This window comes from Paramisgurnus dabryanus, chromosome 14, assembly GCF_030506205.2.
Source record: "Paramisgurnus dabryanus chromosome 14, PD_genome_1.1, whole genome shotgun sequence".
NCBI classification, from domain to species: domain Eukaryota; kingdom Metazoa; phylum Chordata; class Actinopteri; order Cypriniformes; family Cobitidae; genus Paramisgurnus; species Paramisgurnus dabryanus.
Genome location: NC_133350.1, coordinates 26,969,930 through 26,993,107, shown reverse-complemented (window position 1 = coordinate 26,993,107; position 23,178 = coordinate 26,969,930). Strand labels below are relative to the sequence as shown.

The following is a 23,178-nucleotide window of genomic DNA, read 5'->3' as shown; positions in this document are numbered from 1 at the left end:
TAATATATATATATATATATATATATATATATATATATATATATATATATATATATATATATATATATATATATATAAATATAAATATAAATATATATATAGGGCTCCAGACTGCCACCAAATGGAATTTGAGAGTGTGCCACTGAATTTTACATCCAGTCACACATGTGTGACCAGTAAATTTGACACTTCTTTGTAATGTGACACTGAATTTAAAACAGCACATTGTATTTTCTGCATCTATCATCAAAGTATTTATTAGTAATACAGTGTATTACTTAGTAGAAATACGGATATTTGGTTAGCATGTTGATTTACGGTATGTGCCCCTAAATTTTCTGGTTGTGCCCCTAAAATTTTCAGTTGGGGGCCACTGTGCTCCCAGTGAAAAAAGTTAGTCTGGAGCCCTGATATATATATATATATATATATATATATATATATATATAAAATGGATTTTGTACTATCCAAGCCAGTTTCCCATAACCACTGGCCTCATTGCCAACCCCTACAGTACAGCAAAACCATAGAGATTTATGAAACCCTTTTAACCTTACTAATCACCAAAAACAACAGCATCATGAATAAGAGGAAAACAGAAGGCAATGCAAACGGTTAAAGAGTTCAGTGAACTCGCATAAATATTTAAATGAATGTGGGACTGACAGCAAAACAAAGGGCCTTTGGGAGCATTTCTGAACATCTCCTTCCTACAGCAGGGGAGAACGCTGTTAGATGAGAACGTACGAGGAACAAATAAGGTCTCCTCTTGCCAAGGTTGGTGTGAAGTCATTCCCTTCAACAGGGACATTTGGGAGGAAATTTGATTGTTTTTACAGAAAAGCTGAGATTTGAAACTTTGCCTCCCATATGCAATAAAAATAATGCTTTTCCTGAGCTCTTCTTTTAACTGTTTGGATTGGTCAAGTTTTTAATGTTTAAAATAACACATTAATAAATGGACATTAAAGGGATAGTTCACCCAAAAATGAAAAGTTTTGTCATCATTTACCTCCCCTCATGTTCTTCAACCCTTAATATCTTTATTTCAGTGTTGGTTTGTCTTTTTTTTGGATTCTATGTGAGCATCCACTCCCCTTGTAAACCTTTCAAAAGCATCCAACAGTGTTAAATGAATAAATCATGTGTCATGTATTTAAAGTCAAGACATTTACTCCTCACAAAGATCTGTTTAGATGGGTGTTACAAAGTACGAGTCTATTTCCCAATGCAAAAGTCTTTAAAAATCACATCCAGTATTTCCTCAGCACCAACTTTACCGGTGATCCTGCCCAGACTGGAGAGAGCCAAACGAAGCCCCTCTGCCGCCAGCACCAGATCCACATCTCTGTAGTGATGATACTGATGTAAAGCCTCTGTGCTCTTCTGCAAGTGAGTCCTATGACGGGTTTGAGTCAAACTTGGGTTGCCTAACAGTGGATCACCACACCTTTTGACAGACAAAGACATGGGAATTATGTTAAGAATGATCTAATCCAACTCTTAACATTGTATAATATCTTGGAACAATACTTTTCATAAGTTGCTTTTCCTCTGCATAAACTAGAAGCTATTTCAGGAATGTTTAGAGGATTTGCAAACACAACAGTTCCTGTTCACCGCTTTGTGGAAACATTTTAGCTCATAAAAATGTCTTGGATTATACTACACAACCTTTATATACCTTTATACACTCACCTAAAGGATTATTAGGAACACCATACTAATACTGTGTTTGACCCCCTTTCACCTTCAGAACTGTCTATGTGGCATTGATTCAACAAGGTGCTGAAAGCATTCTTTAGAAATGTTGGCCCGTATTGATAGAATAGCATCTTGCAGTTGATGGGGATTTGTGGGATGCGCATCTAGGGCACGAAGCTCCCGTTCCACCACATCCCAAAGATGCCCTTTTGGGTTGATATCTGGTGACTGTGGGGGCCATTTTAGTACAGTGAACTCATTGTCATGTTCAAGAAACCAATTTGAAATGATTCGAGCTTGGTGCATTATCCTGCTGGAAGTAGCCATCAGAGGATGGGTAAATGGTGGTCATAAAGGGATGGACATGGTCAGAAACAATGTTCAGGTAGGCCGTGGCATTTAAACGATTCCCAATTGGCACTAAGGGGCCTAAAGTGTGCCAAGAAAACACCCCCCACACCATTACACCACCACCAGCAGCCTGCACAGTGGTAAAGGCATGATGGATCCATGTTCTCATTCTGTTTACGCCAAATTCTGACTCTACCATCTGAATGTCTCAACAGAAATCGAGACTCAACAGACCAGGCAACATTTTTCCAGTCTTCAACTGTCCAATTTTGATGAGCTCATGTAAATTGTAGCCTCTTTTTTCTATTTGTAGTGGATATGAGTGGTACCCGGTGGTGTCTTCTGCTGTTGTAGCCCATCCGCCTCAAGGTTGTGCGTGTTGTGGCTTCACAAATGCTTTGCTGCATACCTCGGTTGTAACGAGTGGTTATTTCAGTCAAAGTTGCTCTTCTATCAGCTTGAATCAGTCGGCCCAATCTCCTCTGACCTCTAGCATCAACAAGGCATTTTAACCCACAGGACTGCCACATACTGGATGTTTTTCCCTTTTCACACCATTCTTTGTAAACCCTAGAAATGGTTGTGCGTGAAAATTCTGATATTCAGTTTGGGGTTCAGGAGATTGTCTTGACCAGAACCACACTCCTAAATGCATTGAAGCAACTGCCATGTGATTGGTTGATTAGATAACTGCATTAATGAGAAATTAAACAGGTGTTCCTAATAATCCTTTAGGTAAGTGTACACTTATCAACTTTGTGAACGATGCCCCACGTGCTTGGTTTTTATTGGCTGGCCAGCGTATTATTTAATTCATAGGGCATCAAACATTATAAGACTTCCTTTAAAGGGGGCTCAAAATATTAAACGTGTTTCATATTTCAAATCTAGACAGAATTACAGTCTAAGAGCATAATGAGTCTACACAATAAAGTATCTTTCTTTAAATCACGCTCTGATGCGATTTGCAATCAAATTGCACATTGCCAAGTGAACTGGGCTCGTGCCCACCTCTGCAAGCCAGCCAGGGCGCGGTACAGAGCATTCACAATAGTCAAAACGAAAAATGCTTTTGGGGGTCAAAAGCACCCGGGCACGGTTTGGTTTGGATAGTGTGCCCTAAAAGTTGGATTCCTCAAGCTAAACAAAGGCAAAATATGTACATGTAATGCATGTGTGTAAAACAAATGTTTTGATTTATCAGTAACACTTACAATGTCTTCAATCTGTCCTGTAATACGGTCAAGAGATCCTGCAGACCATCTCTAGTGTGGCATGACAAAAAACAGAAATGTGGTACATCTCCAGTCTGCATGAGCGAAGCTCGGACACTGCGCTTTTGCTCGGTGGAGATGAGGTCACTTTTGTTAAGGATCAGGATACACTGTCGCCTGTCAGATGTTTGCTCCAGGATGCTCCTCAAGTGTCCACTAAGGAAGGCGGGCATCAATCCAGGCTCAGAAGGAAGCTGCGTCAAGTCGACAACCGCTAGAGTAACATCTGCCTGCTCCACCCTGAGGACGACAGCGGATGATCACTTCTTAAACCTGTTTCCTGAACCCGATCAACATCTTATAACCTCCGACCTCACAGAAACAACTCTAACAAAAGAAAAGTGGACGCGTCCTGAACATAAACGGTGTCTCTTTAGACACTTGAGTCACACAATAAAATGCGCAAATTTTATTGCACAAGATATTTATTGAATAATAAAATAAATCAAAGTGGCACCACCAAGAAACAAATGATGAATTAACTTTTGGTTCCAATGTGATTTTAGTCGATGTCTGAATTTTGGATTCCTCAAATATCACAGATGTTTAAAGGGATAGTTCGGCCAAAAATAATATTAAACCCATGATTTAGTCACCCCCAAGCTGTCCGAGTTGCATATGTCCATCGTTTTTCAGACAAACACATTTTCGGATATTTTATAAATTGTTTTAAATCTTTCAGTTGATTAAATGTAATGTTACGGGGTCCACGCCCTTCAAGTCCAAAAAAAGTGCGTCCATCCTTCATAAATTAAATCCAAACGGCTCCAGGATGATAAACAAAGGTCTTCTGAGGGTAATACACACGGTGTTGTTATAGAAATATCCATATTTAAATCTTTATTAACGAAAATAAATACGTTCCGGTAGCGCCGCCATCTTAGACTCCTCTGTATTCAGGAGAGACTATTAGCGTAGTGTACGCACTTTTCTTAGTGATGTATGACAAATTCAGAGGGCGGGGGCACAGAGCAGCAGCAGCGTAGCCTCCGTAGGCTGCGTAAGCTCTCATCCTGAATGCAGACGCGACTAAGATGGCGGCGCTACCGGAAGGTATTTATTTTCGTTAATAAAGTTTTAAATATGGATATTTCTACAACAACACTGCACGGATTACCCTCAGAAGACCTTTGTTTATCATCCTGGAGCCGTTTGGATTTAATTTGTGAAGGATGGACGCACTTTTTTTGGACTTGAAGGTCGTGGACCCAGTAACATTACATTTAATCAACTGAAAGATCTAAAACATTTTCTAAAATATCCGAAAATGTGTTTGTCTGAAAAACGATGGACATATGCAACTCGGACAGCTTGAGGGTGAGTAAATCATGGATTTAATATCATTTTTGGCCGAACTATCCCTTTAAGTAAAAGCTGGCTAGAGTATAGTTTGTTTTTTACGTGTGTGCAAATTAAGCTGTTATAAAACTGTTTGACAGAGTATTAAAACTTAATGACAAATTCAATTTGTATCACTGGCAAAAAGTGGTCAGAATTATAAGGGCCTTATGTCACCTAATGTCAAAACCAACCACATGACAGTTTAATGTAATAATAACCAACAAATCTAGGTAGTTTTATAATTAACCTGACAGATTTATGACAAGTTATGATGTATTGGTTTATGTCAAGTTGTCATAACAAAGACATCTTTGCATTAAAAATGACATAATTACGCAAACGACACTTAATTGTCAAAAATGTGTATAAAATCCCCTTTATGTTCATGACACGTGTCCTGATTATAAAGGTGTCGTCATGTCAGTCTTATGTACACCCCTTGAACTAAAGTGTCACCAACTCATATTATTCATCTATGCTTAGGTAAATACAGCTTTACATTCTCATAGCTGCCAACTCTCACGCATTCGCCGTGAGACTCACGCAATTGACCCCATTCTCACGCTCTCACGCCACACATCCATTTTCTCACGCAGGCTCGTGCCCACCATTTAGATTCCCATTGAGTTTAATAAAAGACATTAAATAATTTTATAAAAATACCTAACTGTAAATACTGTAAAACGCCTATCTCTATCTGGCGTGCCTCAAACAGCATAAAGCGCTCGTCAAAGTCAAAATGATGCGAAGGCGAATCAAATCAAAGAAGGTGGAGTTATTGTCTACAAATGCCGAAGCGCCAGCTACAAACTACAGAGAGCGAGTGCGCGGCTGCGCGATGGTGAAAGAGCAACGCACGATGTAAGTAGCTAAAGCAGTGCTCACATTATTGACACTTTTATATTTTAGCGTACCTTCACTGTCTTATGTGCCACCACTTCTCATGTTGCTGGTACTTTGCTGCAAAGAGTCAAAGAGCATTTCACTTTATGTGGCGCTGCGCAGGAAGTTCGGCAGCGAGGACATCAGAGTACCGCGAGAGCAAGTCGAAATGTTACAAAAGGGTCCGCCTTTACCTTTGCTCTCGCGTGACTCTGATGTCATACGCCGATCAGTCAGCTCCGCACCAGTCGAACACACAAAGCGTCAAGGTCTGGATGAAAAGCAGAGAATTGCCCGGATTCCACGCACGCAGATACCCTCAGAAAACGCAATTTTAATCAACCATCACTCGCGTCACGTGTGTATGTTTGCAAGCAGTACAAGCCTGCGTGATGTTTGCGGTGACAGGTTTTAATAAAAGAGAAAAAGGTCAATTTATATTTGACATCTATAAACAATAATATATACGAAATATAATTATATGGTCTTGACGTACACATTATCTCTTGCTTTAGTTTAATATAAACTACTCATTTGGTTTATTTGATTGTGACAGTCCTCTATCACCAATCACAAATCATCACTTTACGCTTCTCTTTCTCACTGGATAAACTGAATCAAAGCTGCTGTCATCTGCAGTTATACATTTTACAGAGACCAGTAGCCTATTCATTAGATTTTAAGAACTTTTTTGGCACTTTTATCAGAAGGAAAGCATAAGTGTATAAAACAATAGTAAAGACTCTAATCTCAGGCATTTAAACTCAGTAAAAGCTTTTATTTCAATTTAATTTCTAAAATATGATTCGATTTGTATTGAACCATTTTAACGCAGTCTTTTCCAACTATTTAACACAGAAATAGCTAAAATCCACACTATTATCAATTGGCAAATGGTTAGGACTTATATAAAAAATTATTACCACAACCCCCCCCCAAAAAAAAAAAAAAATCCCACTCCAAGCTGAACTCAGAAGTTGGCAGCTCTGCATTCTACAACACCTTTAAATAAATTGTACATATTTTTGCATTTTACTGTATACAGTATGCATACAGTCCTACGTAGTTTTGGGTACGCCAGTCTTTTTTTGCATTGAAAGTTCCTTCAATTGTAAGTCACTGTGCATAAAACAATAACATGTATATGTGACTTTTATACTCTGCAAATATTACACAACAAAACACGTGCGTAATGTATAACCGTTGTTCATTTTTCATTCTCGAAAAACCCGACACGTACCTAGATCTAAATCTCTGAGTAAACAAAACGTTTCCCCTATACGGCAAAGTCTAGAGAGATATTTCCCCTCCACGGGTCATTTTTAGGATGGCAACGTCGGAATGTTCACAAAAAATGCTTCAGTGTTTATTTTGCCTTGGTTTTCCCACACATCTCTGTAAATACCCACCTCTGCCTGGCGCGCCGGACGCCCTCCTGCTCCACGCTGTCTGTGGTGTCTCGCAGACCTGCGGTGTCACTCAGCAGTACAGGATAGCCGCCCATGTCTAGTGGGACCTCCACCACATCTCTGGTGGTTCCTGCTGTGGGAGACACGATGGCAGCAGGACGCTGAGCTAAAGCGTAAAAGAAGATACAGAAGATATCTAATAAACACTAATAATAAAAACTTTTGATGTTCCTATCTCACAGTAAAGATTATTATTAGCTTACCATTTATCAAAATATCTTCTTTTATGTTCATCAGAAAAAATAATTCATACAGGTTTAGAACAACATGAGGATGACGAATTTAAATTTTGCGTGAACTATCCCTTTAAGTCTGTATTTCACAGATAGGCTCACATAAATAACTATTACGACCCTTTAAAGATCTTAAACTAGTTCATGTTTTCCCCATTAAGAGTCGAGGTTTTGAGGGCCCATGAGACATTTTGTTCTTGTATTTTCGTTTTCAGAACGAAGGGCACAGAGAATTGCCAAAATCAAAACATGACAGTTTTAAGGAAACGTAAGCTTAAAGTCTTTGTATGTCTAACACTGGACTGTGTCCGGTATATAATGACCGTCACTGCCAGGTCTTTCTCTATAGGGCCCTACATTCATCCTTTACTATATTTAAGGTGTTGTGATTGCAAGAACACAAAAACAACACAAAGTTCACATCCTGTCAAATCTGTGGCATAAGACAAATCGTTACAGTAATTAAATGCATACGAGGGCAGGCACGTACTGCGCACATTGTTTTTTTTGTGTGCATACGATAACCATCTTTCTAAAAGAGTATGGTGTTAGCAACATCAGGGTCATAGGTTTGTGGGAATTCACACATATTGATAAAATGTAAAGCCTGAATAGGCTATCAAATGAAAGTGTAAAATAAAAACGTAGATAACCGTGAAACCAGGGATTGACGCTGGGCTCAGAAGCTTAAGATTCTGGATAGACTTTAACTAAAAGTTAAAACGTATAAAGCGTGTCATTAAATATTTTGCTTAAGAAACTGAATAGCCTGTACACAGTTTTCATAGAAGATATGATGTATGTAGCCTATTTTGAAACAGTTAAAGATTTTGTCAAATGTAAAATTTATTTTACTCCTATATAGCCAATATTTGTCAGGAACAGTGTGCATCTAAAGTGGTTCAACTCGAAAAAATATCCACTATAATATGTCAACGAAATTGTTTTGGTCCGATAACAATATCATTAAAAATACGTTTTTTTATGGTTAATACTGCTTAACCGCCAATATATTGTGCATTTGTAACAAGCAGGAATTTGAAGATATGCATGAATATGAGTCGGCATATAAGCTATGATATATAACCAAATTCTTTCAGTAACTTTGCAAACTTTTGTCTTACTCTTTTGAACTGCTGCCAAGCGCTGTACTAAAATAGTCGTGCATATATCAGCTCAATACACCACTGCTCCGTGTTTTGTTGAACAAATGAAAGTTTGACAAATTGTTTTACAGTGCACGCTTTCTATTTTTTGCTGTACTTGTATGTATTGGTATTAAAGTATGTTTCCATATGTGCATTGGAAGGAAGAGGCCAGTTTCATTTAAGTGCTCTTTGTGTCAACTTCCTGTAATAGTTTATAAAACTGACATTTTTAAATGATTAAGGTTGTTTGTTTGTTGTTACGTTTAGTCCTCAAGTGAATAATATGTTAAATTTAAGGCTGACAAAAGATTAATCGCGATTAAACGCATACAAAATAAAAGTTTGTTTTGTGTGTGCACTCACTGTGTGTAATTATTATGTATATATAAATACACACACATGCATGTATGCATTTAAGAAGCCTTTACATGATTTTATTTATTTATTAAAATTTTTATATATGTGACCCATGCTGGCAAAAATAGTCTGAATGTACACTGTCTAATTTTGAACTAGAGGCAAAAAAAAGTATAAATATCAATTTTGTTAGTAATTGAGGTTTTCATAAAATAAGTATATTAAGCCCTCATCATTAAACATCTAAAATTATCTTTATTTGTAGGTTTTTTGAGAGGTGTACCGTCCTAAATGCTTAACCTATACAAAGATGCGTTCTCCACATGCGCGTCTGACATTTTGTTTTCGGTTTTAAAAAGTGTAGAAATTAGAAAATAGAGTGCAGGACTTGCTTGATGTTAAAATAGTTATTAAGAGAGATAAGACATAAAAACAATCTTCCTCACACTGACCGACAGATCCGATGTATTTTTTGTCAGATTCCAACTAATAATGCTCATTGTTTGGCATTTACCAAAATGGGTCACATATTTTATATTATATATCAATTAAAAATATATTTACATAAAATTTCTTATATGTATACATGTATGTGTGTATTTATACATAATATACACACAAATATATAATGCACACATAAACTTTTATTTTGTTTCCAATTCGGATGTTAACATTCAGATTAATAGTAGTTTATCCAACTAAAAAATCATATTACTTAATTATTAATTCATTATTACTAGTTTGCGCTTATTTAGTGATTGATATATTGTGCATTAGTTTAAACACTAGGGCTGGGTATCGATTCAGATGTTCCAGATCGATTCGATTTCGATTCACAAGCTATCAAGCCGATTCGATTCCGATTCCCAATCCAATTTTCGATTCCGGTTCGCAAGTCACTTTTTATACTCTATTCTCGATTCAACTCAATGAATATAGATTTAATACAAATACTATATTAATAAACAGCAGTTTACAAGTGGGTAATTAATAAAAACATTTAAAGCCACAACACTATCGTCATCGTCTTCCTTGCAAAATCTAAAATGCTTCCATACATCTGACCTTTTAAGTGAAGGTGGCATCAACGCCATTTTAGGCACTGAATTAATGAATGACAGGCTCACCCTTCGCTCCTTGGTAACATTGTGCAAGGCAAAAAAGAGGGTGACATCTAGTGAAGAAGACATCTTACCTTCAATGTTTGCGGAAATAATATGAAAGAAAAAATCGATTCGGCTCTTTGAGAATCGATTTTGAATTGACCACGTTTTAAAAAACTATTAATTGAAAAATAAATTTTTCCCCCAGCCCTATTAAACCCACAGATCAAATTCAAGTTACCAGCATGCTGCTATTTGAATTTACCATGTGAATCATGACATATTGGTCCCTAAATAAGCTAAAAACGTATGCAAACGTATAACTTCACTTCAGAAGACCCAATGGAGTTATTTAAATTGAGCTTCACCGTGATAAGTCCCACAAAAGAAGTTGACCCAACAACATTTTGATTTAAAAAATCTTTTGTTTGTGTTCAGCTGAAGAAAGCAAGTCAGATACATCTAGGATAGCATGAGGGTAAATCTTGACTGAATTGTCTATTTGGGTGAACTACATTAATTTATCTCCATTTGTACATGAATCTACACTACAAGAAAATTCATGTTTCACTTAATTTTTTAGTTAAATCAACTTGAATTTCACATTTATTTCAACTCTCTTGAACTCCTAGTCAAGAAAATTGAATTGAATTGTACAGTGTAGGAAGTAAGACAAGAGAAGTTTAGGCATCCCAGCAGACCTCACACCAGATCACAAACAATAACAGACCTGATGAATGTGGGGTAATTCAGGGCAGGAAGTTCGACAATATCCACACATCCCCCTCAGCTACTGGAGAGGTCAAATGTTAGAGGTAAACGTCATTAAAGGTCTTGTTATCTCAGTTCATGTGTGTTTGTGTGTTAATAGAGTCATTTACCACACACGCTAACCTCCTGTCATGGGACAACCATCCTATTTTGCCAAATAAAATCTGTTAAGCAACTTTTTGCCAGGTCAAAATACAGTCATGACTGTACATTATACTTTACACTATACTGCTTATTACTTGTCTACCTAAATCAAAAAAGAAATACCTAAAAATTATATTTGAGTGTAAAATTATTTACATTTTTTACTTGTAAATCATATTACTCATCTTTCCTATTGTTTCAAACACTTATGACTGACTAATTCATATTTCTTTATGCTTACCATACTGTAGTAAAAATAATACAAAGTACAAATGAAAAATATGACAAACGTGCAAGTAACAACAATCAGGGCTGGGTGATAGAGCTAAAATGTTTATCATCAATATTTTATGTGTTACTGTATATCATGCAATAGCGATAATTATTGATACATTTTATTAAGAATTTAAAAAAATGACAAGTAAATAAAAGTTTTAATTTAACCAATGTATGTTTTATTTATTCACTAAACAATTTCGGCTACTTTTCTTCACCTACATTTTTTTTAGTAGTCCAATTCAGTTTTAGCAATGTATTAACAGGCACCGTATCAAATGTTTTACCTATCATTATCAATAAAGGTGTATCAACGGTACATTACGATATTGTTTTATCGCCCAGCCCTAGCAAAAACAATATTTTGGAAACTTATACACTGGGACACACTGGGATATGGTTATCATACACAAATTTCAAAGTGCAGAACATCATGACTAACCAATCACAATCCAGTATTTCAGAGAACCGTGAAAAAAATGCTTAAAGCGATAATCAGAAAATCTGTCATCATTTACTCATCCTCAAGTTGTTACAAACCTGTATAGATTTCTTTGTTTTGCTGAATACAAAATAAGATATTTGTAGTCAACAACGTATTTGAACGTTATCTTTAAAATCTCTAACGTTAAACGTTAGCTTCTAGCTGCGTTGTACATCATGTCACTTACAGTAGCTTCATTAACGTATCTGTAAATAACCGAGATAACAAATGTTATTTGTAATAGCAATGTTGTGCTGAATGATTCATGTAAATACTAACGGAGTGGTACTCTAGGTGAAGATGGTAAAAAGGCTTGTCCTGGAAACGTATACAACTTAGACCTGTACATTTTTTATTTGATCATGATGGAAACGAGATGCGGTTTGTGACCTGTAAATTTTTGCCTGGAGCTGAAGCTTTTCATCGACCTTCTCAAAAATAAAATTATTTATATAACCCTCCAATGCATAGTTAATTCCCTTTTGGTGACTTCGAGATGATAGTCTTTCTGTCTCCAAAAATCATCAATTGCCTCCTGTGAAATGTCTCCTACTGTGACAGCTGCCATAGCGCCTGCCACCGAATGTTGATTGTTTGTCCGCGTGAGTGGAGGGGGCGTGGCTTAGCCAAAGGTCAATTGGCAATGGTGCTCAAAAACGGTTTGGTTACAAAATATCATCCATTGTGTTCAGCAAAACAAAGAAATGAATAGAGGTTTGTAACAACTTGAGGATAAGTACGGTAAATGAAGACAGAATTTGCATTTTTGGGTAAACTATCCCTTTATCTAATCTTACATTTGACCAAATCTAATGTTCAATAAGTGTAAATCTGATCTTACTCAGCATGTTAAGCAGGCTGCTCTTGCCCGCATTGGTGCTTCCAGCAATAACCACCTGAACGCCGGTGCGCAGGCGCTCTCCTCTGCGCTGATCCGACAGGTGATTTCCAATCTCTGTCTGCAGCTGTCCAACAGCTACATCCACTACAGCAGACAAAAACAAAACATTTATAAATCATTTATGAGCATGAGCATGTATTAGTTAACACAATGCTTACATTAAAGCCACAATATGTAGATGTTCATCACTAGAGGTCGCTATTACACGATAACAAAAAGTCAAAGCTTATATGGAGAATGGAACGGTGGGAGATGTTGTTTTCACCAAAGATGTATGGAATTCCCTAATCATGTTCATGGATGAGGTAATAAATGAATGTTTTACCTGTATGTGTGATGATATTATAATAAATTGACTGCAAGGCACAACAGCTGCATGTTAGATGCTGTATAACCACCACTTCCACATTTGCCCACCAGTGTTCCCTACAGTTTCTACAACCGGAAACTGATATTAAGTCACTAAAAGGGCGACAATTACAAGGGACGAGCCATTATTAAAATAGGAATTTTCTGGATTTACAAATCCTTGGGAACTTTTGAAATAATTCAAGTACACAACTCCATTAAATACAACACACTGTGCAAGTGGTTTGTGGATATTTTATTACAAAAATCTTACATATTGTGGCTTTAACAGAGATGCATGACCTTTAAAGACAGGGTAAAACCTATTCTGTATACGTACAGATTCATCTTAAAGCCTAAGCACTAAGGGAACTTGGATTATTTTGCATGACCTCTATTGGTGCCTTTACAACTGTAACTCTCAAAGGAAGTGGATGTCTGTGACAAAATTGTTCTTTGACGCACAATAAAATCCCAGAAGCAACAGACTTGAATTTAATACAACACCCAAACATCTGGCCAAAATAGGTCACATGATGGCGGAGTTATTTTAAAAAGACAGCCAGGGTTCTTCAGATAGCACTGATGACACAGAATAGATTAATCCAAACTTTTAAAAATTAAATAAGGTTCATGTGTGCAGAGTTCATTTTAGTGGATTTATTGGAAGTGGTACAGATAAAAATACAGGATCTTTACATGAAATTAACAGAAAGTTTCTTTCAAACAGACACATTTTGAGGCACAAAGGCCTTACACCTTCTAAAGTTCACACTTTAAGGTCTCTGCCCTATAGGGTGAGTTGGGTATAGGAAAGTTCATGTCCGATTGGAATTTGCCCTGAGGTGAATGCTAACAGGAAAGTCTCAAGGCATTCTGGGAATGAATCAGTGCTGTGATTGACGTACCGTCATTTAAGATTCCATCCTCTACGAGTTCATCCTCACTGAAGTCGATGAATGCTTCAACATGTGCCAAGCACTGTTTGACAAAAACACAACATAATCAAACAATACTGATTTTACAGTTTTTCTCTGTCGCTTTGGAGCATTTCTCGAATAAAATGTGCAAAATAATGCGCAAAAATAATTGACGAAAATAAACTGCGCAACATCATGGATGCCGTTGTACTTTCAAAATGGCCGTGTGTCATTGTTTATGAACAAGACAGTCAAAATGTTTAGCCATGTTGTCAATATACCAAGAGTACACAATTAAATGTGTCAGTATTTTCTGATTTAAATTTTGGACAAATTCACGTTTTCACTTTTTGTTCTGTAAACAAATTACACACATGTGATTTTATAGGAAAACAATAATATTTACAGTACAAATAAAAAATACAAAAACAGAAAGGTTCACTGTAAGAAATACCAAATTTTCTGTAACTCAGACTTTGACTTGATTCACTTTAAACCCCATTCACACAGACCTTTGGTCCCAGAAAATACCCGTAAAATTGCCAGACAAGCGTCTGTGTGAAAGCAAACACATCCCGTAAATCTTCTGAGATTGTTGCCGGAAAGAGGACCTAGTCAGATACACGGAAAACCCTCTGTGTGAACAAGAAGCCAAAATAATGCCGTAATGGGCGTGTCGTAGTGAGGACGTGCGCGTACAACAAAAGTTATGGTTCAGCTATTTAAAACGAGAGATTTACATGCAAATGTCAGCTATCTAGATCGAAGCAGTTATCAGGAAATGATAAATAAGACGCATAAACATGCTTACAGTAACAGATTATGACACAAATGTCAAGCTTTTGCATGGCATGCCTTGTATGATGAACTAATTTCTAAATGTTTTGAGGTGTAACTAAGACTCGATTCAAAAGAACGCACACTGCAAAATATGACTTTCTTACCTAGTATTTTTGTCTTGTTTTCATCTAAAAACAGGGTTTCCACACCTTAGTTAACTTCAAATTCAAGGACCATTCAAGGACTTTCCAGGTCCAATACCCTCAAATTCAAGGACTAAATGTGGGGACAGATTTTAAGTGAGAGCAAGGTTACATCGTGTTACCTTTTAAGATACATTGTTAAAGTTCCCTTTTGAGGGAACTTGCGCTGCGTCACTGCGGTGACACTTTGGGACGGCTCCAGGAGTAAGTGCGTCTGAATGTGTATATCAACACATTCAACCAATGGTGAGGCTTAATGACAAAGACAGGGTGACGCGGGAGCCAGGAAGTATATCGCTATCTGAAATATTGCCAAAGAGGGCGTTACAGAGATGCAGGAAGTATGGCAAGGGAGACGCAGCGTCTCGTTCCCTTCTCAGGGAACAACAGTTACATAGAGACTTTTTCAGGTGTCAAACACAACTATGCAAAAAAGCATTTTGGTATGAATCAACATTCGCATACAGAAGATATAAGCATTTAAAGCGAACATGTGCTTAAAAAGTGTAGAGTTTTTATGATATTATCCTACACCACACAGGGAATAATATGCAAACACTTTCAATGACCTGTATCTGTGTATGTGTATTTTCAAAGACTTCCAAGGGCCTTTAATTTTCCCCCCAGCTTTCACAAACCTTCAGGGATTTCAAGGACCCATGGGAACCCTGTAAAAATTCTAAAATCAAGAAAAATTGCCTAGTTTTAGACCAAAAATATAGCCTTGCTAACACCAGACCAGTCTCATAGAGAATGAGACATGATCTGGGAACCACATTTTCTTGTATTTGAGGTGTGGTTTATGAATGCCCAGAGCCGTTTATTGGGTGCTACGAATGTCTATCAAATTCGTCTGTTCGTAGCTCATAGCCAATCGGTGTGTCGCATACACGTCGTCATCGTCTTGCTGCCCCCTCCCAGTTCTGTGATTGGTTTTCTATTTCAGGGAAAAAATAGGGGGAAACCCAGGCTACAAAAAATATAAAAATTAAAGTGAATTTGTGCTAAAACAAGCAAAAAAATCTGCTAAAAATTAAATACGATTTTTTTATTATACCTTAACTCTTTCCCCGCCATTGACGAGATATCTCGTCAATTAAGAGAAAACGCTTCCCCCTCCAATGACGAGATTTTCCGTCTTTCCGCAATACCTTCCGCAACTTTTTAAACCCGGAAGTATTGCCCTATGGCAAGCTGCTGCATGTCCGTGTCTGTTTTAAAGATCGCTCTGAATGGGATCTCTATGAAAAGTCCGTCACAAAATGAAATTATCTCTGCTTTTTGCTCAAAATATGGTGTTTTTGCAGAAACCTACCCATATTCAAAAGCTGATTGCAAAAGAACCGCTAAAGGTAGGATGAAACGGTTTTTTTTTTGTTTGAAGGCTCTTTCATTTGGTATATTGTATGTTTATATATTTAAAGAAGAACATTTTCTGGAAGGCATTAAACTTTGGTGAAAATCATGAAAAACGCTGGCGCTGGCTGGCAACTTTTTAAAAAAAACGCTGGTGGTGAAAGAGTTAAGACTAAAATTGGAAATTACTTTGTTAAAACCGCTTCAAAAGCCTCAACAGAATACAGTTCGCTTTGTTTTACTTTTTGGTTTAAATGATATTTAAATCCCACATACAGTAAATGATGGCATTCGTAATAAAAAAAAAAAAACATATGCACCTTTCCCCAATAGAGACCCAAATAAGCATCTTTGCTCCTTTTCTCAAGCAAATGATCCTTAATGCAAAGCATCAGTCAACATCATCTTTGGCACACACCCGGTTCAGGATTTCCTGTCTCTTGCTCTCTGCTCTTCACACACAAACAATCGATGCCTCACAAGCTGGATCAGATGGCCAATCCAGCAGTAATTTCTGGATTTATATAAAAGACCTCTAATAAAAAGAATAACCTTTCTCATTAGCACAAGTGTTCCTCTACCGGTTAATTCAAGAGAGCCAATTCACCTCACGCCAAAAAGAAAAGAGACTCTTCCTATTACCAAAGTGATACGTATCTGTTAAAGCAATTACCCATATAACTCTGATCATTTAAATCTGGTGAGAAAAAGATATTTTAATCACTGATGACACAATTTTTTTCATTTCTCAAATCGAAATGTTGTATCCGGGCACAATGGTGACCAGAATTCTTGCATCACTTTAACCACCAGGCAATTAAAAAAACATCAAGCATACAAACCTCTAAACAATGTGCACTTATTTGCTGCAGTGTCAACAACTTCCTGGAATTTCCTGTTCACTTAAAACAAACAATGTCTTTTACGGACCTGTTAATGTAATTTAGCTGCTGCCATTATAACATTTTTGCAACTCTCTGTGTGTGTGCACCACAATGTATTGTGTTGTAAAAGAGGGGTTGATTCTCTCTTAAACAAATATTGTTTACTCTCTTTAATATTGTTCTTGATCGAAGACTAAAAAACATCTGATCGTTTATATCAAGTCCTGATTGAAGGGTTAGTTCACCCCCAAACTACAATTTTAACATAAATCACTTACCCATGTGTCTTTCTAAACCACCAAGTACTTCGATTGTCTTCAGAACACATTTTTAAATATTTTTGATGAGAGCCGGGAGGCTTGTGTCTGTCCCATAGACCCTTTTACTGTTTGTACACAATGATGACGTGGCAGCGTATGCGCGCGCATTTAGGCAACGGAAGTATCGTAAGAATCAGCAGTGAAGCAACACAAACAGTAAGTTATTTTAAAAAAGTTGACTTTATCAACATTTTCAACACAGCTACCAGATCCGTGTACTATAGTGGAGTGGATAGAAGACGTTAGCAGATGGCCAAAAATAAAGTTGCCAGATACATATATACGTATATTAGTATATTATATTTGAGCAACCAAACGCAACAACCAGACAATTTGATGCTGGGAAACCGTTTTAATAAACTTTCTGAGTTGCTACCACGTTAGAACCAATGGGGAATAACACTTCTTCCGTTGCCCAAATGCGCGCGCAGACTATTTGATCACGTGAGCTGTAAAAGGGTCTATAGACAAGACTGCAGTTTGCAATTTTCACAATCAAGCCAGAAAAGAATATAAGACATCATCACCAAAAAAGGTCCATTTACCATCAGTAGTTCAATAAAGATATTATAAAGTGACAGGAACATTTTTGTGCGTGCTTCTGACGTCACCTGCTGACGTAATTTGTGCATTTATACGGGCTGTTTAAGTATTGTTTACAATGTTTGCATAATGGCCCTTAATAAAAAAGGGGAAAAAACAAAAACGTTGGCACCTACGTCAGCAAGTGACGTCAGCAGCATGCGCAGTATTCTGCTCGTGAACGCACACTGAATGACCAAGGAGGAGTACAAATTGTTGAATAAAATCATTTGTTTTGTTTTCTTTACGCTGCTTTATAATATTATTATTGAACTACTGATGGCAAATGGACCTTTTTGGCAATGTCTTTTAATTTTTTTCTGGGCTTGAATGTGAAAATCAAACTGCAGTTTATGTTAAGGTGACCAGACTTCTACGTTTTCTGGGGATAAGCCCGTTTTTTAGTGTTCTGTCCCCGACTGGAGCTGTCCCTGGTAATGTCCTTGGTTTACAGCACGTTCAAAACAACCAGCAAATACACTAAAAAGGGGCGATCAACATTTAGCCTTTGGAGTACCAGGCCAGAGTAATCATGTAATGATTATTTTCACCAGCAGAGGGAGCTGCGAGCTACACTTGTTTGCGCGCCACTGCATTAATGATGAAGAATTTACTGAGAAAGAGTCATCAAGTCATCATCAATCAAGATATCATAAGATAAGTTATCAGAGTTTTAAGGTACTATCTACTTATGTTAAATTTAAGTAATAAACCAATGAAGTGAACTGATCACATCATGATCTGAGCATTTTGTTTTGTGTAAATGTGTTTACATTTTGCATTATTCCTTCTGTTCTTTATTTTTACAATGTTATAAAATCAGCTGAAGTAGTACCTTAGAAGTAACTTTATGTCATATCAGTGCATTGTATAAAAGAAAAATAATAATTCAATTTACAGAAATTGTTCAGTTAACTGAAATAGAAACAATGCAATAAAATGACTATGTCTTACTAAGTATTTTTGTCTTGTTTTCAGTACAAATATCTGAAAAATTCTTAAATCAGGATGCATTTTCCTAATGAGCAAAATCACTTAAAGTGACACTTTAACCATTTGCATAAAGCTTTGTATAGTTAGAACCCCAGTCATGTTTTTGAATGGTCATGCATAATTTTCTCAGTTGCCGCTGAGACAGGAGAAATACAGATTTCAGTGTTGCACTTCCTTCTTTCAATGATGTAAAAATCATCATTTTGCATTATTAAAAAAAGGAAGTCCAATATCTTTGTGGAGGGAGTGTGACTACAAACACCCCTTTTCTCGGTTAAATAGGCACCAAATTCTAAATGTATGTTAAATTTCGACTACAAATATAACAAATTTTCATTAAAGATTAATGTTTCTACGGGTGAAATGCTCCTTTAAGAAAATAAGTCTAAAATTTTGACCAAAAATTTAAAATTTAGGTGAATTTTTGCTTAAAAAAAGAAAAAAAAGAAAATCTTGAAAGAAGTTTACACTTAAATCAAGAAAAATTCAAGATTTTTTTCTTTACCCATTGCTTGTTTTAGGCACAAATTCACTTAAATTTTATGTTTGTTTTTTTATACTGCAAAAAAGATTTTCAAGAAAAAATGTTCTTAGTATTTTTGAAAAATAAGTCTAGTTTTTAGACCAAAAATATACAATTTAAGTGATATTGTGTATAAAACAAGCAAACAAATTTTTCTTGAATTTAGTATTTAAGAAAAATGTTCAAGATTTTTTTGCTTACCCCACTGGCAGATTTTTTTGCTTGTTTTATGCACAAAATCACTTAAATTTTATATTTTTGCTCTAAAAACTAGACATATTTTCTTATATTTTTTTATTTTTTACTGAAAACAAAATAATTTTTTTCTTGTAAATAATTTTTTGCAGTGCAGATTTATTTTTAAGTGATTTTGCTTATCAAGAAAATGCATCTTGATTCAAGAATTTTTAAATATTTGTTCGAGATCAAGAAAAAAATACTTAATAAGAAAGTCATTTTTGCAGTGAACTACAGCAATAAAAGGACAAAAACTTTTATAGATAACACCAAATGAGATATTATTTATAATTTGACCATTGAACTAGAAAAAGTCCCCGATTTTAAAAATCTGGTCACCTTAGTCTATGTGACAGACAGAAGCTTCCCGGTTTTCATTAAAAATATCTAAAAATGTGTTCTGAAAAAATCTAGGACTTGGTGGTTTAGAACGACGCATGGGTAAGTGATTTATGCTAAAATTGTAGTTTTGGTGTGAACTAACCCTTTAATGCATTGCTTACTCGCTTTAGACGATCACTCCAGTCTTGATAGATGCGGCCCAGGTCTCCTGCCATCTGTCGGAGGGCCTGCCGCCTTTGTGCCTCAGTCTCTGCGTGGATCAGATCACCCAGACCCTCCACTTCGGTAAGGTCCAGTTTTCCAGCACTGAATGCCCGTCGGGTAAACTCACCTGCCTCTGCAGGTCGCAGCCCTGGCAAACTCCCTGAAACATAAGGATTAAATAAGGTGTAAAGTCTCAGTTTGAGTTGCTAAATCATAACTCAACAGCACATTAATTCGATCAACAACATTTATAATTGCTAAACAGCATGATAAAATTGAAAGCAAGATATTACTATGCGCAAAGCAAATGCTGCCATCTAGTGGCAAAAGGTGGAAATACCAATTAGCCGTTATCTTTATACACGTTAAAACAAATAGTTATTATGAGTCATATTAATAAACAGTGATATCTGACATACCAAGCGCTTGTAACACTCCATTTATAACAGCAGGACCTCCGTGAATGTGAAACTCTGCGCAGTCCTCTCCAGTAAAACTGCGAGGGCCTTACAAGACAAAACATCCAGTCAGTTTTTGTGGTAAAATATGACATTCACTATTTAAAACTTTACGTCTTACCTGGAAACCAGAGGACAAGCCCGCGGTCCAGCAGCTCTTGAGTCTGTGGATGTATGATGCTGCGGAGACTGGCGATGCGAGCCGCGGGGAGCACGCGGGTCATACTGCGGACAGCGAGCGCTGATGACGGACCACTGACCCGAACTACAGCCACCCCACACCTGCCCTGACCCGACGACAGGGCGAAAACAGTGTCATCCTCCGCCCCAGTACATAAGAGCCGCTTCACTGGAACGGACCTGTCAATCAAACACGTTGAAATTATTTTTACATTTAAGAGTGTAACTAATATGAGCATTTTACATTACAGTCACCTCATCGACGTTATGACAGCGGCGCTTCTTCTCCAACATCTAATAAAGTACATTTTTATCAATTATGTCAGTTGATAAAATGCTTTCATACTGAATGCACTTGATAGCATTTTAAGATTTTATCCTTTATTTTAGCTGAAGGGGTTCTATGAAGTTTTGACATTCATCCATACCACATCCACCAGCGTTTCCACGTGAACTCTGGATGTCATTTTCCAGTTGGTTTGTTATTAAATTTAATTGGTCCGCGTCCACATACGTTCGAGCAAAGACGCATTGCTATTCGCCAGAATCAGGTGTCACTTATTTAGATGTCCCTCCTTCTGTGCACCTTAAAATTCCCTCCGTGTGGATACAGACACAGAAGAAACTGAACGCGGGGGTTATTTGTTCCACACGAATGAAATGACGTGATTCTTCAGGCAAGTTTAACAAGGTTAATACACATAAATGTAATGTGATTTTCGCACTGGTCAGCTAAACTCGTAAGAGATTTAGCTATTCCAGTTTACAATCATTTCAATAGTGAAATTCAAAGTAGATTCGATCTTAGCTCACATAACATTTTCTCTTTTAGTTAGGTCTCGATCTAAAAAAGATGGTGCTATATAACACTAAAAGCTCGTAATCACAGGGGAACCATTTTTAGTGCTGTATAGCATCTGTAAACAACCTGAAGTGGTGGTACAGCACCACTTAATGGTTCTACAGAGCACAATATGGTTCTACACAGGTGCTAGATGATTACAACCCAGTGAATCACTTTAGTGCTTGCATTACACCATTTTTAGAGGGACTGCCTCATACTTTGTGTTTTTTTTTTTTTTTTGTAAAAATAAAGGTAAAAGCAAAATATATATGAATAATATATGGCATAGCTTACAAGACAATTTATGATATAGGATTCAATTATATCTCAACAGGGTGTGCTGTCTGGCTTTTAGGGTTGCTGTTGCTGTGTTGAGTCTCTTTGTTGAATGAGGTTCATATTTGAAGCAAAACATCATGCTTGTGTTTTATAACGTTATTGGTTATTGCTTGGTTTACAGTAAGGTGAGGTCTTTCCCTGCAAAAGCAATAGCTAGATTAATGTCTAGAAATCTCACGGTTTCCATTCTTCTTAAAGTCTGAAATAGAAGAGAATAGAACAGAATAGAATAGACCTTTAATGTTATGGTTTAGAAAACAATGAAATACTGTTTATCTGCTCTTCAAAAAAACAGCAAAAATAAAACAATAATTAAAATAAACAATTTAAACAATATACTACACTGTTAAAAGTAAAAGTTGCTATACTTAATAAAATGCCGGTGATTTTTTTTATTACTTCAATTGGTAACACCTAAAATATTTAAAGATTTTCAACTTAATTTTTTTTTACTTAGTTAAAATACTTAATTGAAGTAATTTAAGTTGATCCAACTTTTACTTTTTACAGTGTGAATTAATATGAACAATATATACAGTAAACCAATATACAGTAATATAAACATAAAAACATAAATATCGGTCAGAACACGGTAACCCACCACTTTAATTTTATTATCTCTTTTTTGTTATGTAACCAGATATTTTACACGTTAATTAGATGTCACTTTTAAAAATAAAGGTGCTTCAGATGGAAGTCTGTCTAAATGGTTTTTTAAAGCATCTAAAAAATTTTCTCTTTCACTAAAGGTTCTTTAAGGTTATTAAAGGTCCTTTAGATTGTACAAATGTATAAAGAAATTGTTCTTTAAAGAATTTTTGACTAAATGCATGGAGAAACCAAAATTTTCTTCTATGGCATCACTGCGAAAAACCCTTCAAGCACCTTTATTTTTAAGAGTAGGCTATATAGTTTTGGGTACAGTAAAGTGTTGTTGACATACAGCAATATTTATAATCAGTTCAAGCTACTGTAAGTGTTAAGGGATATTTTTCGCTTTCTTTCCTTCCTAGCTTTCAATAAAAAGTTAATCACTACAACTAAAGGGCATTGTTGTGCACACACTCTGTGATCAGACTGCGGCTGTGCTGTTTCTTTTTTATTTGCAGAGAGAGGTAAAATAGATCACCTTTATCCAGTTAAGCAATGCTAAAATATTCATCTGGGCAGATATTATTAGGCCTTAATTAATAAATAATTCCCTGCTTCATCCATCTGGACAGACTG

General features: G+C 36.4%; 1 protein-coding gene across 2 annotated transcripts; it reads right to left on the bottom strand.

The window, feature by feature from the left end:
* Positions 1–124: 124 nt before the first annotated feature.
* gtpbp3 (GTP binding protein 3, mitochondrial) lies at positions 125–21,233 on the bottom strand. Of its 2 annotated transcripts, none has more exons than XM_065241819.2 (9): positions 21,024–21,233; positions 20,710–20,948; positions 20,550–20,636; positions 20,088–20,290; positions 13,695–13,767; positions 12,379–12,522; positions 6,962–7,127; positions 3,270–3,569; positions 125–1,450 (listed from the first exon to the last, which is right to left on the bottom strand). In XM_065241819.2, the coding sequence occupies exons 1-9, from the start codon at positions 21,074–21,076 to the stop codon at positions 1,219–1,221; spliced, it is 1,497 nt and encodes a 498-aa protein (XP_065097891.1). In that variant the 5' UTR covers positions 21,077–21,233; the 3' UTR covers positions 125–1,218. The 2 variants fall into 2 exon arrangements, with proteins under 2 accessions (XP_065097891.1, XP_065097892.1); XM_065241820.2 differs by having other exon boundaries at positions 20,710–20,937.
* Positions 21,234–23,178: the final 1,945 nt, after the last annotated feature.

Excerpts from the sequence above, each read along its gene's own strand:
- gtpbp3 (XM_065241819.2), bottom strand. The coding sequence starts at position 21,076 with ATGTACTTTATTAGATGTTGGAGAAGAAGCGCCGCTGTCATAACGTCG. Across the intron at positions 13,768-20,087 it reads GGAGTGATCGTCTAAAGCGA|TGCTTGGCACATGTTGAAGC; the intron begins GTAAGCAATGCA and ends TTTGTCAAACAG. Across the intron at positions 1,451-3,269 it reads CAGGACAGATTGAAGACATT|GTGTGGTGATCCACTGTTAG; the intron begins GTAAGTGTTACT and ends GTCTGTCAAAAG.